The sequence below is a fragment of the Protopterus annectens genome, chromosome 3.part0, assembly GCF_019279795.1.
Source record: "Protopterus annectens isolate FY-2018-M chromosome 3.part0, PAN1.0, whole genome shotgun sequence".
NCBI classification, from domain to species: domain Eukaryota; kingdom Metazoa; phylum Chordata; order Ceratodontiformes; family Protopteridae; genus Protopterus; species Protopterus annectens.
The window spans coordinates 550,052,059-550,067,403 of NC_056731.1; the positions used below are offsets into that span (position 1 = coordinate 550,052,059).

At 40.4% G+C, this 15,345-nt stretch overlaps 1 protein-coding gene across 2 annotated transcripts in view; it reads left to right on the top strand.

Annotated features, from left to right (window-relative positions):
- The window catches only part of MAK (male germ cell associated kinase), a 1,846,682-nt gene that overhangs the window by 226,755 nt on the left and 1,604,582 nt on the right, over positions 1–15,345 (top strand). Inside the window, exon 5 of one of the 2 annotated variants that reach the window (XM_044064972.1) lies at positions 6,349–6,428. The exons of the other annotated variant lie outside the window; for it this stretch is intronic. Within the exon in view, the coding sequence (XP_043920907.1) occupies positions 6,349–6,428 (80 nt within the window). The remainder of the gene's footprint in view (positions 1–6,348; positions 6,429–15,345) is intronic. 2 annotated transcript variants of the gene reach the window in all.

Genomic DNA, 15,345 nt, shown 5'->3' on the forward strand with positions numbered 1-15,345 from the left:
CTGTACTGCGACCTCCATGCAATTCCGTTCCCTTTGTTAGTTTTCGATATTTTAAGTTATCAATCATGTGGTCTTGACCATATGAATTTCGACAAAATAAAATTTCAGTAAACTAACATAAACCCAGCAGCAACCACATACCTCTCAACTGTACAGATTTTTGGAGGAATGCCCCTAGCCTGTTCTTAATCTTTTGCTCCATCTCTCCTAAAATCTGAAATTATTGTGAACATTTCCAAGTTAACTGAACCAGCATTTTAAAAGTGTCCTTAATTTGGGGCCTTTTCCTCTAATGATTTATTTATTTTTGCTTTGCCAATAACTATGGAAGTAACAGTTGAAAGGTATGGCACTGTGACAGCCCCTCTTTACCCCAGGCCAGTAATCAAGGAGCCTCAATCCTCACCACTGACACCAGTGAGAGACCGTCACTAAAACCAGGAATGAATTTACACAGCATTTCAAATGCAGCTGTCCGCATCAAGCACAATTTCCCTGAAGAGCACACAGGGAACCTGCTACAGACCTGGGACTGGACTCTGGTTCTCCTGATTCCAAACACACACACACACACACACACACACACACACACACACACACACACCTGGGAAAAGCTGGCACAGATTCACCAGATGTGTCCCATCTCTTCAGACTATAAGGTAGATTGCTGCCACCAGTCAGATTCTCTAAGGTTCTTACAAAGGGTAGCCAACTGTACTCTGTGAAATTAATACTGATATACATGGTAGTGTGTGACCGAAGAAGTAAGGCTTATTGGAGTGGCCACAGTATCACTAAAATAAGCACAAGTACTCTCAAGATGTTAAAAGTATTCTCTAAAAGTCCAGCCACAATGAAATGGTATAAAATATTTAATAATAGAAAAGAATATTTAGTTACAATAAACAGAGTTTCAGTCACAGGAAATATAAAAATAACACAGTTGGATGGAATCTCACAGATGAGAAAAAAGAAAATACTAAACTAATCTCACTGTATTATTCCTAAGTGAACTTAACTCACTTAGTATCGCATAGCAAGATGTACTGTTGTGATGCTCACTTTTGCAAGGCAAGATGAGATACTATACACACTAACTGAAGTGATTCAAAAACTGAACTCAACTGAACTGTGATAACGGACTTAGTTCTTTTATATCAGGCTCCAATGAAAGAGCAAAAACAATCAGTCTGCAAAAGCCAGATTTGCATCCTTCAGCTGGTTATAGAATGATCACATCTAGTCACCTGACTCTGGCACAATTCACATTCAGAACTATGTTAAGATTCTTTTCCAGCATTTTTAACATAAGCAACTTTTACAACTACATAAATTGTGACTGTCAAAAGACATTATTTATAAAATTTCAGTGAGCTGTTCTGACATATGCCACCCATACACTGTCTTACTTCTCCTGGTACAGCTGGCAACATCTCACAATGTCACCCCCCCCCCCCTTGAAGACTTAAGCTAATTTTTCAAGTGACCCTGGAAAAATGTTACTTGAGAGAAATGGGCTTGTCTGGGAGCATTTTAACCCATACCTTGTCTTGAGAGTCCATCTGCATTGGCATTATACTAAAAAAGCTGAGCACAACACCATGGCAGTTCTCTAGTAAACACTTGTGGTAGCAGTTTTAAAAACAGACTTTTAATAAAAATTACAGGTGAGCACTTTTGCGATGCAAGAATCACTTCAGACCATATGTTCAAACAGAAACCAACTTTGATTTAAAGCACCTTCAGTTCGTCACAGGCCAGTTAAAAACACTCCAAGAACAATTATCAAAGAATTAAAGGCACATAACATGATTAGAATAGTGCACGAATAAACAAGAAATAAATGCATCATAAAAATATACAAAATTTACTTAAACAACCTTCTATCATTCAGAACTGGTTTGAGAGGCACTGTTGCATTCAGCCCAGCTCCTTTATGTGCTGACAATTGTAGTATCCACCTAAGCTCTTTACCTTCAGTTTTATTTATTACATCCTCCATTTTCAAACTCTCATGTACCACTTCTGTAGCCATAAATTTAAACCAATGAGTCTCTCCCTCAGCTAAAATATGTTTTGCTATGGCACTATAACTGTAACCTTTATGGGCACAATAAAAATGGTCTCTCATTCATTCTCTATGTCTTCCTTTAGTCTTCCCTATATAAAATTTAGAGCAAGAAACACACTGTGCTAAGTAAACAAGATTTTTTGTGTTACAGTTGGCCTTAACATTAAAGGTATATTCTTTTCCATTGTCAGGGTGTAAGAACTTATTGGACATCTGAATAAATTTATAGCACAAACACTTCCCACATATAGAGGTACCAAGATTGTCATTAGAGCTATTAACAGAGGAGTTATTATATCTGGGGTAACGCATCTTTCTAATGATTTTTTTTTCTTATAAATAAAGTTAGGTGTAGGTCCTATAATACTACATAAAGAAGGATCAGATGTTAGGATGCCCCAATTATCATTAATAATTTTCTTAATTTTAGCACTACCTGTACTATAAGTCATGCAATAAGAAACACCACTGGAATATTTGTCAGTATTAACAACAGATTTTGCAGTGGTTGTTCTGTTAGAATAGAACAGTTGGCCACGTCCATGTCTATCCACTCTAGCCATATTACTTGCTTCATTTACTTCAGAGGGTCTATAACCATGTTCTACAAACTCTTGGGTAGTGGATTGTAAATTCATTTCAAAGTCAGTATCCAAATCATGAAGTGTAGATACCCTCAATAGTTGGCCTCTGACTACATTACTAAAAATATGCTGTGGATGCGTACTGCTTTTCTCAAGAAAGTGTTGGCATTGCAGACCCCACTACGGTGCTACACTATCATATCAAATGCCTGCAACCCTAAGATCCACCTTAATAATGTGGCATTTTGCTGGCTGGCCCAATGTAGCCATGTTAAGGGATTATGGTCTGTAACCACAGTGAATTTCCTTCCATACACTTAAGGTTGAAGTTTCTGCAGTGCCCATACTATAGCTAGGCATTCTTTTTCTACAGCTGCATAACTTTCCTCCCTGGGTTGGAGTCTGCAGCTGAGATATAGAACTGGATGCTCTTCTTTCTCTGAGGAAAACTGCCCCCACTCCATAGTGTGAAGCATATACCTGCACAACAAACTATTTGCTGTAATCTGGACTGGCTAATGCAGGGGGATCTCCCAAAGTCCCTTTAAGCTTTTGGAATGCCTGCTCGCAGGCTGGGGTCCACACTACCTTATCTGGCCTGTTTTTCCTTAGGAGGTCTTTTAGGGACGCAGCTATTGTACTATAATTGGGAATGAACTTTCTGTAGTACCCCACTGTCCCCAAGAATGCCCTCAACTGCTTTTTGGTAACTGGGCAGGCCATGCCTGAATAGCTTCCACTTTGGCAGGTTTTGGCCTAATCTTACCACTCCTTACTCTGTCCCACATAGGAAACCTTTGCCATATCCATGTGACACTTACTGGTCCTAATGTTCAACCCTGCCCTTTGCACTCTACTCAGAACCTCGTTGACATGCTGAAGGCGATCTTGCCAAGAATGGCTGTAGATAGCAATATCATCCAGGTAAGCAAGGTCATGATCTCCTGTTCCTGCTAAGATGTGATCTGCTAGTCTCTGAAAGATTGCTGGGGCATTTGTCATTCCACAGGGCATCTTTGTGAACTGATGTAGTCCAGAAAGAGTCACAAAGGCTGACCTCTCTCTTGTTTCCTTTTCCTCCCTCTCAGTTAAGATGAACCCTACCTAGCCAAAGGTATTTAGAATTGCGTCCCTCCTAAAGCTCTAACTGCTGTGAACTGCCCAAGCAAGTACTGCTCTTTTTTAACTATTGCAGGCTTCACAATGGTTATGTCAGAGGCTGTTTCTGTCTTAGGAGTAGCCTGTCTTCCATCCACTAAGACAGGATACAAACTCCGGTGATAGTTTGGTACCTCTGTTGTCCCCAGACAGCTTACTACTAGCAGGCGGTTATTACCTCTTATTGGCTCCCTCACCTTTTGTTTCTCATCTTGCTTCAGTCGACATTTGTATGCTGCTTGGCTCCTCTAGTTACATTTAAAACCTCTAACCATTGATCTTGGCTGTGTACCTGAACTTGTGGCTTCCCCTGTTACTGGTAGATTCTGTTGGGGTGATTAAGGCTGCCCATCATGAGTTCCCTTATATCCATGTGCAGCACTGGGTATCCCCTTCTTGTGCAGTGATGTCCTGCTTGCTAAGTAGAGCTTCAGTTTTCTTCCCAGCTCATCTGCAGATTTACATTCTTGGTACGCCAACCAGATTCTCATGTCCTAAGGCAAAAGTGCTAAGGGCTTGTTCCCTCACCAAAAGGTCTGCCAGCCTTTGAAAAGTGGTTACCTGACACCCACTCACCCACCTATGAAAGTCAGTGCTTATAATCACATACACTTTCATCTGCCTTGCATCTATGCTCACAAAACTTTTTTTCTGTAAGCGTCAGGTGTTAACTTAAAACACGGTTTTACTCTAGCATAGTTTAAACAGTCAGTATCAGACAATTTAGAAACAGGAGTTACAGCTTTACCATGGAGTAAAGGGGTCAGGAACTGTACACAAAGTTCTTGGTCAACATTATACTGTTTACATAATCTTTCAAACATATGATTATAATGGATTTCCATCCTTTAGCTGGTTATAGAGTGACATCACATCTAATCTCCTGACTGTGGCATATTAAGAACTCTGTTAAGATTCTGTTGCAGCATTTTTAACATAAGCAACTTTTACAAATACATTTTAATGCACGCATCTGTACAAATCATTGTGACAATCAAATGATGTAAGATTATTTACAAAACTTCAGCGAGCCATGCTGATCTATGCCACACATGCAGTGCCTTACTACTTCTAGTACAGCTGACAACACCTCACAACGTAACAGGCACCATGGTGACCATTATACAAGGAGTGGATACCACATCTACCCAAGAGGTAGTCCTCTATGCACACATTCATCAAGCACTGCAAATTAGGAACACTGTCCAGGATTAGAGCAAAGTTTAACAAGGCTGTTCTTCAAGGGGTCATTTGCAATACCAACACCCTCATTTCAATAGGAAGCCTTAATTCTTTATTGTTGTTGGCTTCTATTTTATTATAGGTAAATGTTGGGATCGTAAAGAGTCATTGTTTGCAAAATGTGCTGCTAAAAAAGCTTATATTTTTTAAAAGTATAGGACTTGAAATCTTGTAGTCTGAATAAGGAAGTGAATTGGAAGTACTTAATTTGATTTTATGTGGTTTTAATCAGTTTTTATTTTCCACATATATTCCTTGTTTTTCAGTTTGATTCTTTTGTTTTGAGGCTTTATGCCAAAGTGATAGAATTGGTTATATGTTCATTAATAAACTGAATTAGTATCATATTGTTGTCATTTATTTCTTATTTTTTGTTGTTGTTAAAATACATCCAGTACGTAAGTTTAGTAAACATATTGGTTGTAAACTAATGCATGTAAACTGGATCCCAGAAGGGGAGTCTACTAGAAAAATTCTGTTTGTCATCTGATTTGTTGACTATATTATGTACCTCAGCTTCTTACAGTAAATAATTTTACTGCTTTAGCACAAGCACTGTTTGTATTTATTTATTCATTGTTGTGGTCAGGTTTGACCATTGATATAAAGCTTTAAGAGTTAAGTTTTAGAGCAATCTAGTATTATGTAATTTAGTGTTACTCAGCTATCCTTCAGGTTGCCCTGGGGATAACAGAGGATCAAAGACCGTTGTATTCCCGTAAAACACCTGTTGATTGTTTCTTCCCTCCCTTTACCTCTCTCCTGTAAGCTATTCCATTCCCAGGTCTGCCTTACTGAAATATCAGGTGGAAGTTTAACCATTGTTTCTTCAAACCCACTTCAGGAAACTATTTTTGCTATACAGTACCTCTTTAATTGTCATGCACCTAGTAAGGAGCTTGCTTTCTAGTTTCAGGCAGCCATCCTGAAGAAGCAAAATGCTGAAACAGCTGCTACATATAAGTTTCAGTTTGAACATAGTTTAAATAGTTTATTGAATTATTCTGGGATTTAGCTGACTCTAAGAACCAGGTAATGTTTTCAATTTTATTTATATTTCTTTTCAGGAAGTTGTGAATATGTGCATATTGTGTGTAGGGAAAAATATATTTTGAACAGTGTAAAGCAGTATTATGAAGTAGTTTAATTTGCCTTTTTTTGTTTGCTGTTTTGTTTCAATGTGCCAGTCTTAATGCCATGAATTTTTCATGGTGACCCGCTTGCTGTACTCTGCCTTTTAACAAATATTACTTACAGTCAGTGTGATTTTTTCATTGTTAATTTTATCCACAGAAGCAAGTTGTTTCCTGAATCAGTCATCAGAAACATTATGTATCAAATATTGCAAGGACTAGCCTTTATCCATAAGCACGGTAGGTTTCTGTTTTGTGTGAACAAAGCATTACGTTGTTGATGAAAACAAGAGCAAATGCATCAGGCCTAACGCTACTGTAAATGGTGGGAAAGAGGATGTAGAAATGACAAGGATAAATCATTCCATCCATATTAGAGCCGAGGTATTCACCTTCTTAAAAAGGATGCCTGTTGAAGTATAAGAACTTTCATTTAGTGCTTAACTGAATATTTCTTTGTCTGTCCTGTTTGTGTATTTGTTTGTCACAGGTATTTCGGTTCTAGTGTGTCTTTCCTTATGTTTCCAAGTCCTGACAAGGCTGGGTTGTCACTCTTTGTTTCACTTCAGGATCTGTTTGTCTATTGGAGTTGACTATTATCTTACATTACGTAATATGATGACATAAAGTAGACAGTCTGCATATCTATTCCATTTGGGTATGTCTAGTATGCAGCTGGCCTACTAATCCTTCCCAGAGGTTGTCCAGCTTCCTTCCTGCTATTCCATGCCTTCTTCAAGACCCTTGTGTGTTTTCAACTTACCACCTCTTAGAGTGCCTGTTCCAAGGCTGAAGTATCCCCTTGTGAAAGTACTTTCTAGGGTCCAAGTTAAAGTGTCAGCTAACTTCATCTGAAGATACCTCCTCCCCTCTCATATTTCTTTGTGCCTCAGTTTCACCTACTTTGTCTACCAATGTAGCATCTTGAACACCTGTATCATTCTTCTCTTAATTCCTAGTGTTTAATGGATAGCAATTCCAAATATTGTTCATACGCCTTCTTTTCTATTGCCATCATTTCCCCTCAGGGCCTTCGTATGGATGCTTTCCAGTTGTTTCATATCACTTTCCTTGCTGGGTCTCCAGAACTGCTCAAAGCGTTAGTTGCTGTCTCACTTGAGTGTATTAGAGTAGGAATACAACTTCACTATTCCTTGTAGTTCATGCCCTGCAGAATACAGCCCAACACTTTGTTGACTGTTTCACCTTTCTTCTGTTCTTGGCCTGATGGTCCTGAGCTGGTGTGAGTATTGCTTTTAGTTGTTTTACTTGTATGTGACCTGCAGTCCTTATATGATTTTATTGAATGATAGACTTGTGTATGTGTGAGTGAGTGGTGTGTGTTCGTTTCCTGTCACACAACATTACAGTTATGTAATATGAAATGCAACAGACCACAATAGTGGGGAATACCTGACCTAAAATAGGTCTATATTGTATGAACGAAAGTTCATATAAGCGATTGCTGAATGAGTGAAAATCCTGGGCATCGAAAACAATATTGTGGGGTGCTTCACCCCCCACACCACCCGCTAAATATATATTCCAACTCTGTGATCGCACTACAGTGAGGAAAGGGCAAAAACTCCAGTCTTCACTGTACTGCGATCCCACAACATGCACTTCGATGTCTGGGAGTTTCGCTCATTAGAGCGTTTGCTTATATGAACATTTGTTCATATAATATAGACCCACCTAAAATATGCCATTCCTACCCATACCTCATAGCATATTTCATGTACCCATCTAATCTGGCAACTGACTGTTTTGCACATTGAATTACCAAGTTTTGCATATAGCCATTAATTTTTGTTTTCTCCAGAAGGTGACAGAAGTTGTGGTGATACCATTTTGCAAAATATCACAAGTTTATTTTAGTTAAAGTGCATGAAGACTATGGTCCTTCAACAAAACATTACATGCATGGGTTTCGTAACTTCTTAGTACTCAGTAAGAAGTATTGTTTCACTGTTTTCTTGGTTAATAATAATAGCATGTAATTTCTTTGGTGCCATTGTGGATATGATTTCCAGAATAAAAAGAGAGCGTGAGAAACGTGCAAGTGATGCTGCATGCAAAGCTGAATCACGGTTTTGTTTGTCATGGTATTCCACATTGAGCTGACAGATTCAAACCAGTACTGTCATTTAGCAGTAATACACACATTGTTACTGAAGCTAAAGAGTGTCAGTCCAGTTGTACAAAGCAGTTTTTAATATGTATTACATGTACAAGTAGAATGTGTACTGTTTTTACATGCACTTTCTGTACTTTGTACAGAGAGAAAATAGTTTTCATTCTTGGAGGTACACAGATGGTTAACATCATGCCTAGAAAGAGGCATCACCAATAGAAAAAAAAAAGATGTTATTTTCCTTTATAGTCAGTTGAAATATAATCTGGAGTAGTCTGTGCTCTTCTTGAGCCTTCATTTTTATAAGGTGCAAATATGTACTATAGAGGGCAATAGTATGGTCTGTGCCATTTACTAAAAGCTGTATATATATATATATATATATGTATATATATATATATATATATATATATATATATATTTATATACACATACACACACACACACACACACACACACACACACACATACACACACACACACACACACACACACACACACACAGGGAGATTAAACAACTTACTGTCTTAAAGAAAAGAGGAGGGGAACATATATTAGAAAGGAGATATTTATGAGAACAGTGTGTAACATTGTCACATCATATTAAGAGGTTCTCAAGTTTGATACTTGGCTGGGATAACTTCTGTGTAGACTCTGTATATCCTCCTTATGTTTGCATGTGTTTTTTCCAGGTGCCGTGGTATCCTTCCACATTACAAAGACATACAATAGATTAATTGTGACCGAGTATGTTTGTCTGTTTGAATAAATTATGGCATTGTGGCTGTAGGTAATAATCTCTGTTAATGTGACATCCCAAACCCATGTACAGATTGGGAGAAAGGGGGTTGATGTTGATTTATGAGGACACTGTTTGAGGGTAAGTGGTTTACTGCAGAAAATGCATTAAAATATCTCTCATTGTTTTTTTTTACAAAAAGGGTGGTGGGTGATTGGAAATCAAAAAAATGTCACAGAATTCAAAAATACATAGCACCAGAAGAAGGTAGTTGTTACAGGAGACTGAAAAAAGACCCTCTTAACTTATTTAAGCCTATAGTGCCTTTTTGTATGCTTCCAGTACACACCCATAGCTCCTTGTGGTATCCAGAACTTTTTTGAATCTGGCTTCATTTAGTAAGAGACTTACCACCTAATAATAGGCAATATTAGAAAGCACAAGGCGTTATTAACAAAATGACACCATCATGTGCTAATCTAGGATGCCCCACAGTACAGAAATTAATCACTGTTCATCACATATTAATATTTTCATAACTGGGAGCTCTGCATGTTACTGAATGGCATGGTGTGAGATGTCATAGTGGGAGACAGAAAAATACATTGTCAATGTCCATTTATATCGCACTATACCTGATATATTGTTAATTGTTTGTTAGTGAATATGAAAATAAACAATATTTCCACATGTACTTAAAAAAAGTGACTTGCAAAATGTTGCATGATGTCTGGTGAAACCCTGGATGTTGTTGAAGAAAACATTCTTTCAAATTTGCACTATAAGTTGAAATCTTGAGAAGTATTCAGTGTTGTTTATACTGCTTGCGATAAACTGAGGGGCTGCCAGCCCAACCAGATAGTATTTTATAAATAATTCTATGTCGTTGTAAATATTAATATGATCTAAAGGATGGTTTCACAAATGTAAGAAAACTGTGTTATGTGCTGAGCTTCAAAAATGTAACCACAGTGTGCCCTGCTGGAAGAAAGCTGATATTAAAGAATTTTACCACTGTGTGTTATCTCAAGCTAAGAGACAGGATGTCTGCAGCTGGAAATTCTTTCTGTTGTCTTAAGACAGACATAATTAGTAGGTTTCACATGTAAAGTGCCTTTTATTGCTGCAACTTCCTGGCAGCTTCAGATCACAAAGAAATGTTACATTTTGAGTTCTGTTAGCCTGGGAATTAAATCAGAAGTGACAAAAATGGTGTAATCTGAAATGACTCAGCAGTAATGTGTATTCTCAATTTAAGGATTATCTCAGAAAGAAAGAAGTTCATTTTGTATTTTGTTCTGAAGCTGACAACAACTCACCAGCACTTTGCTTTGCTCTGTAAGTAGGATTTAGATCTTAGTATTTCTCTCACAGATAGACAGGAATATAGCCAGATTAGTGTAGATGTTTTAATGTAGTTTTAAAGTATTTTCTGTGATTTCTGAACTCTCTGTTGTCATTGTGTTGAATTAATGAGTATTGTATTGTGCTTTTATTATTTATTATTAAATATTTTAACTGTGGCTGTTTTGTGTAGAGATATTTAAGCTCATAGAGTACTTGCATGTACTTGGTGATACCGTACAAGCCTTTCCAATAGCCTTGCTGTTCGTCACTACTTGGATAACAGTAACATTACACAGTAGAATTGGTCACCCTTTGGGAAGGGCCTTATTAGTAGCTGATAAGTAGTATTTGGCAGTGATTTCTACCTTATAGTCTGTGCAGAAGGGAGCATACCTAGTGAACCTGTGCCAGCTTTCCCCAGGTGTGTCTGTGTGTTTGTATATAAATCATATCTCAGTGTGTGTGTGTGTCAGCTACTTTGGCAGGGACATGAAGCACTGGTTGGACAGAGAGGGTGCTGGAGGTTTTGGCTTGACCAGTCAGCTGAGATCTGAACCCTATAGCTGTGCCAGTGGGATTTGGAGAGAAAGGGAGAAACCAGGCCCAGACTGACTGTGTTCTCTGTGTGCTCTTAAGGGAAGTTGTACTTTACTGTGTGGGTACTTGTTATCCTCCCAGTGTGGATGCCCCTCACTGGTATTAGTGGTGAGGATTGAGGCTTCTTGATTACTAGGCCAGTGCACGGGCGTCACATATTAATTGTTTGGCAGTTGTGGGATATCCACATCAGATATTAATTGGTTGATAGTGGTGAGTTAGTCACATCACATATTAATTGGCTTGTAGTGGTGTGAATAGTGAATTTCTGTAGATTGTGTACAGTGATCAGTGAAGGTGTTTTTGTACTCTAATTCAGCCACGCAGTGAACATTCAGAGTTCAGATCACAATTGTTTTATTTCTTTTGTTAGCTTAGTTAGTCAGGGAGAGTAGGCAAGCATGTCAGCAGTGGAGTATGGCAAGCTGACAAGGAGCCAGTTGGCTGAGATGTGCCAGGCTAAAGGACTGGTGCATGAAAACCTGACTAAGGCAGACATGATTGCAGCTTTGGTCACAGCTGCATCCGACAATAGCAACCAGGAAGATGATCAGACTGACTGTTGAGATTTACAACACTCAGAGAATGGACAGCTCAACCTTTTTACAGAGGACTTAAAAGTCCATCTGGAGCTAGAGAGACTTGAGTTGGAGGCCAAGCATTTGGAAATAGAAGTAGCAGAGAGACTGAGGCATCTAGAGACTGAGGAAAATGAGAAACTGCTATGCCTGGAAGCTGAGGAGAAGGAGAGGCAGAGGCAGCACGAAAAGGAGATGCTGACTGTTCACCATAGTAATGGAGGTAATGGGGAAAGGAGTTAACCGAACCCCAGAAGCAACAAAGGTCAGTAAATTTCTTACACAGTTTACAGAGGGGGATAATTTTAATAGTTTCATTCATATGTTTGAGAGGGTACGTAAACAGTATAATGTTGACCAAGGGGTCTGGGTATGGTTCCTGACCCCCTTACTCCATGGTAAAGCTGTAACTGTTTTGTCCAGACTGTCTGACAATGACTTTTTAAACTATAATGTTGTAAAGAATTGTTTGCTAGAATTATTTTAAGCTAACACCTGTAGTTACAGGAAAAAGCTTTGTGAGCATAGATGCAAGGCAGATGAAAGTGTGTGTGAATATGTTACTGAATTAAGCACTTATTTTCATAGGTGGGTGAGTGGATGTCAGGTCATCACTTTTGAAGGGCTGGCAGACCTTTTGGTGAGGGAACATGCCCTTAGCACTTTGTCTGAGGACATGAGGATCTGGTTAGCTGATAGACAATGCTCTACTGTAGATGAGTTGAGGAAGAAGGGAGACTATACCTAACACATAGGGCATCCCTGCACAGGAAAGGGATACCCAGTGCTGCTCATGGGTCTAAGGGTACCCATGGTGAGCAGCAGAGACTGCCCCAACAGCATCTGCCAGTAGCAGGGGAAGCCACTATTCCAGGTACACATCCAGGACCTAGGGTTAAATGTTTTGAATGCAACCAGTGGGGCTATGTAGCATATAGATGTCCATGGAGGCAAGGTGGGGAACAAAAGGTGGGAGAGCCAGTAAGTGGGAAAGACAAAATTCTAATAGTAGGTTGTCTTGAGACAACAGAGGTACCAAACTGCCATCCTACAGACGTCCTGATAGGGGAGGATTTTGATAACGAAGTCCTGTGTGTTAATGCAGTTGCACACAGTCAGGCTTGGAGACAAGCATGTGGGTCTGGTAGCCTGAAGGAGACCCAGACAGACCGCACACTTGCAGCCAGGACTGGTGAGGTGGCAACTTCAGGGAGGGAGCTACCCTATAGTAGTGAGACTGAAGGTGAGCCACAGCTGCTTGAGGGTACTGAAGTTCCCTTGGACAGAGTGACTGCAAGGGCAGAGGTGAGTAGTAGTACGCAGGGTGACAGTGAGGCACCGTTGTCAGAAGATACCAGACTTCCTGTGGAAGGGGAGCTGGGAAGGGTTACAAAGAGAGAGTTGGTACAGGCCGTCCTCTCAGACCCTACTTTACAAGGCCTGAGGCAGGTAGCTAGTGAGGCACATGATTCCCAATGGAAGGGGAAATCTGTATACTGGGACAAAGGGTTACTGTATAGAGAGTGTAAGCCTGAAGGAGGGATAGAGGGTGAGAGAATACAGCAGTTGGTAGTGCCTAGAGCCTACCATCTGACACTTCTAGCCATAGCCCATGATATTCCCTTTGCAGGTCATATGAGTATAAAATGTACAAAGAGACATATGCAGAACATTTATTGGCCTGGGATTTCCAGAGATGTCTTAGGATACTGCATGACCTGTGAGCAGTATCAAAAGGTAGCCAAGACAGAGGAGACAAGGTGAAAGCTCCTTTGATGCCATTGTATGTGATTGAGGAGCCATTTCAGAGGGTAGCTATGGATATTGTAGGGCCTCTTGAGTGCCTCAAGCTCCACAGGGAAAAAATATATCCTTGTGATAGTAGATTATGCTACAAGACACCCTGAGGCAGTGGATTTGCCTCCATTGAGGCAGAAAAGGTGGCAAATGGTTTGCAGAGATTTTACGCAGGGTAGGTTTCCCAGAAGAAATACTGATTGACAAAGGTGCCAATTTCATAAGTTCATAGGTAGGTACTAGGCTATCGGCCCAAGGGCCTAAGTAAGCCTAGCCAACAAAGTTCCCTGGCTTACGCCAACCCAAGAAAGTTAATTTCCTGTGCCCCTGTCAAGCAGAGCCACAGAAGTGATCCCCGGGGTGTTTTCCTATTTCCCATCCAATCATCAAGATTTTTCTTGAAGAGTGTTAATGAGGATCTTTGCTTGACATAGATGGGTAGCTTGTTCCAGAGTATGGGAAGTCTCTGGGACAGGAATCTATCCCTCCAGCAAGTCCTGTTTATTGTGGTGACAAGGTTTAGGTCCCTAGAGCGTGTAGCTCGGAGCGATTGGGATTTCTTTAGGTGTAGCATGTCCAACAGCTGTGGGTTTGAAATAGCTTTATATGTTAGGCAGCGATCACCTCGGAGTAGGCAATGTGCTACAGAGTAAAGCTGGAGTTTTTTGAGATGATCACTGTAGGGCATCTGTTTTAGGCCAGTAATTCTCTTTGTGAGGTACTTCTGTGGCCTTTCCAGCTGCTGCAGATGTCTTGTGAGGTACATTCCAAAAGGGGCGTTGTACTCTATAATGGGTCTAATGAGTGACAAGTAGAGGGGAACAATAACCTCTTTTTTCCTGGATGACAACCCTTTTGTGATGAGGTGTGCTATGCTGAAGGATTTCCTGACTACTGTGGCAATGTGATTATCACAGGAGAGACTACTCTCTACCTGGGTCGCAAGGTCTCCTATCACACGTTCGGTGTTAAGAAGACTGACGCCTATGTGGTAGTTCATCGGTACAGAGTTTTTACCAAAGGGGGTAACGGTGCACTCTTTGGCATTGAGCTTGAGGCCATGGCTCTGACCCCAGGCATCTGTCTCAGTGAGGCCCTTCTGTAGGATGTCCACATCATTTGGGGACTCAACTATAGCTCCTAGTTTGCAGTCATCTGTGAACTTTGTTAGCCAGAGGCCTTCTGTGTTAGCCTGTACTTCAGAGAAGTAGATACCAAACAGGAGAGGTCCGAGGACTGAACCCTGTGGTACTCTACATGTCACTGGTTTGAAGTCAGATCTGGAGTCTGCAACCTTTACAGTGTGGGTTCTGTCAGTGAGCCAGTTGGCAACCCATCTTGTGACATAGGGATTTATACCTAGTTTAGTGAGTTTAGCTATAATTCCAGAATGGGGGATGGTGTTGAAAGGCTTGGTGAGGTCAAGATAGGCTGTGTGAACCACCTTACCCTCATCTGCGGCTTTGGTGTCTGCCTCAAAGAAGTCGATCAGGTTCAGGAGGCAAGATCTGCCTTTCACAAACCCAAACTGGGTGGGGTCCAGAGTTTGGAGGTTACCAATGTCTTTGTTTATGAATTCCATGATGATACGTTCCATGGTCTTGCAGTCCAGGCTCGTCAGGCTAATAGGGCGATAATTCCCAGGATCAGTCGTGGCTCCCCCTTTGTGGAGTGGGATAACTGTTGCTGTGCACCATTCAGTGGGCACAAAGCCTAACGTGAGACTATGATTGAACATGGTGTTTAGTTGGGGAGCCAGTTCGTTCTGAAGTTCGTGTAAAACAGCCTGGGATGTTGTCCGGTCCCATGGATGCTGTGTTTTTGGCTTTAGAGAGTGCTGCTTTTACCTGTGAAGTTGTGATTACAGGGACTCTGCATTCTTCCTGTATAGATATGGGCCCTTTATGGGGTGGGGGGTAAAGTTAGCACTGAACCTATCTGCCAGGATGTTGGCAATATCTGTTG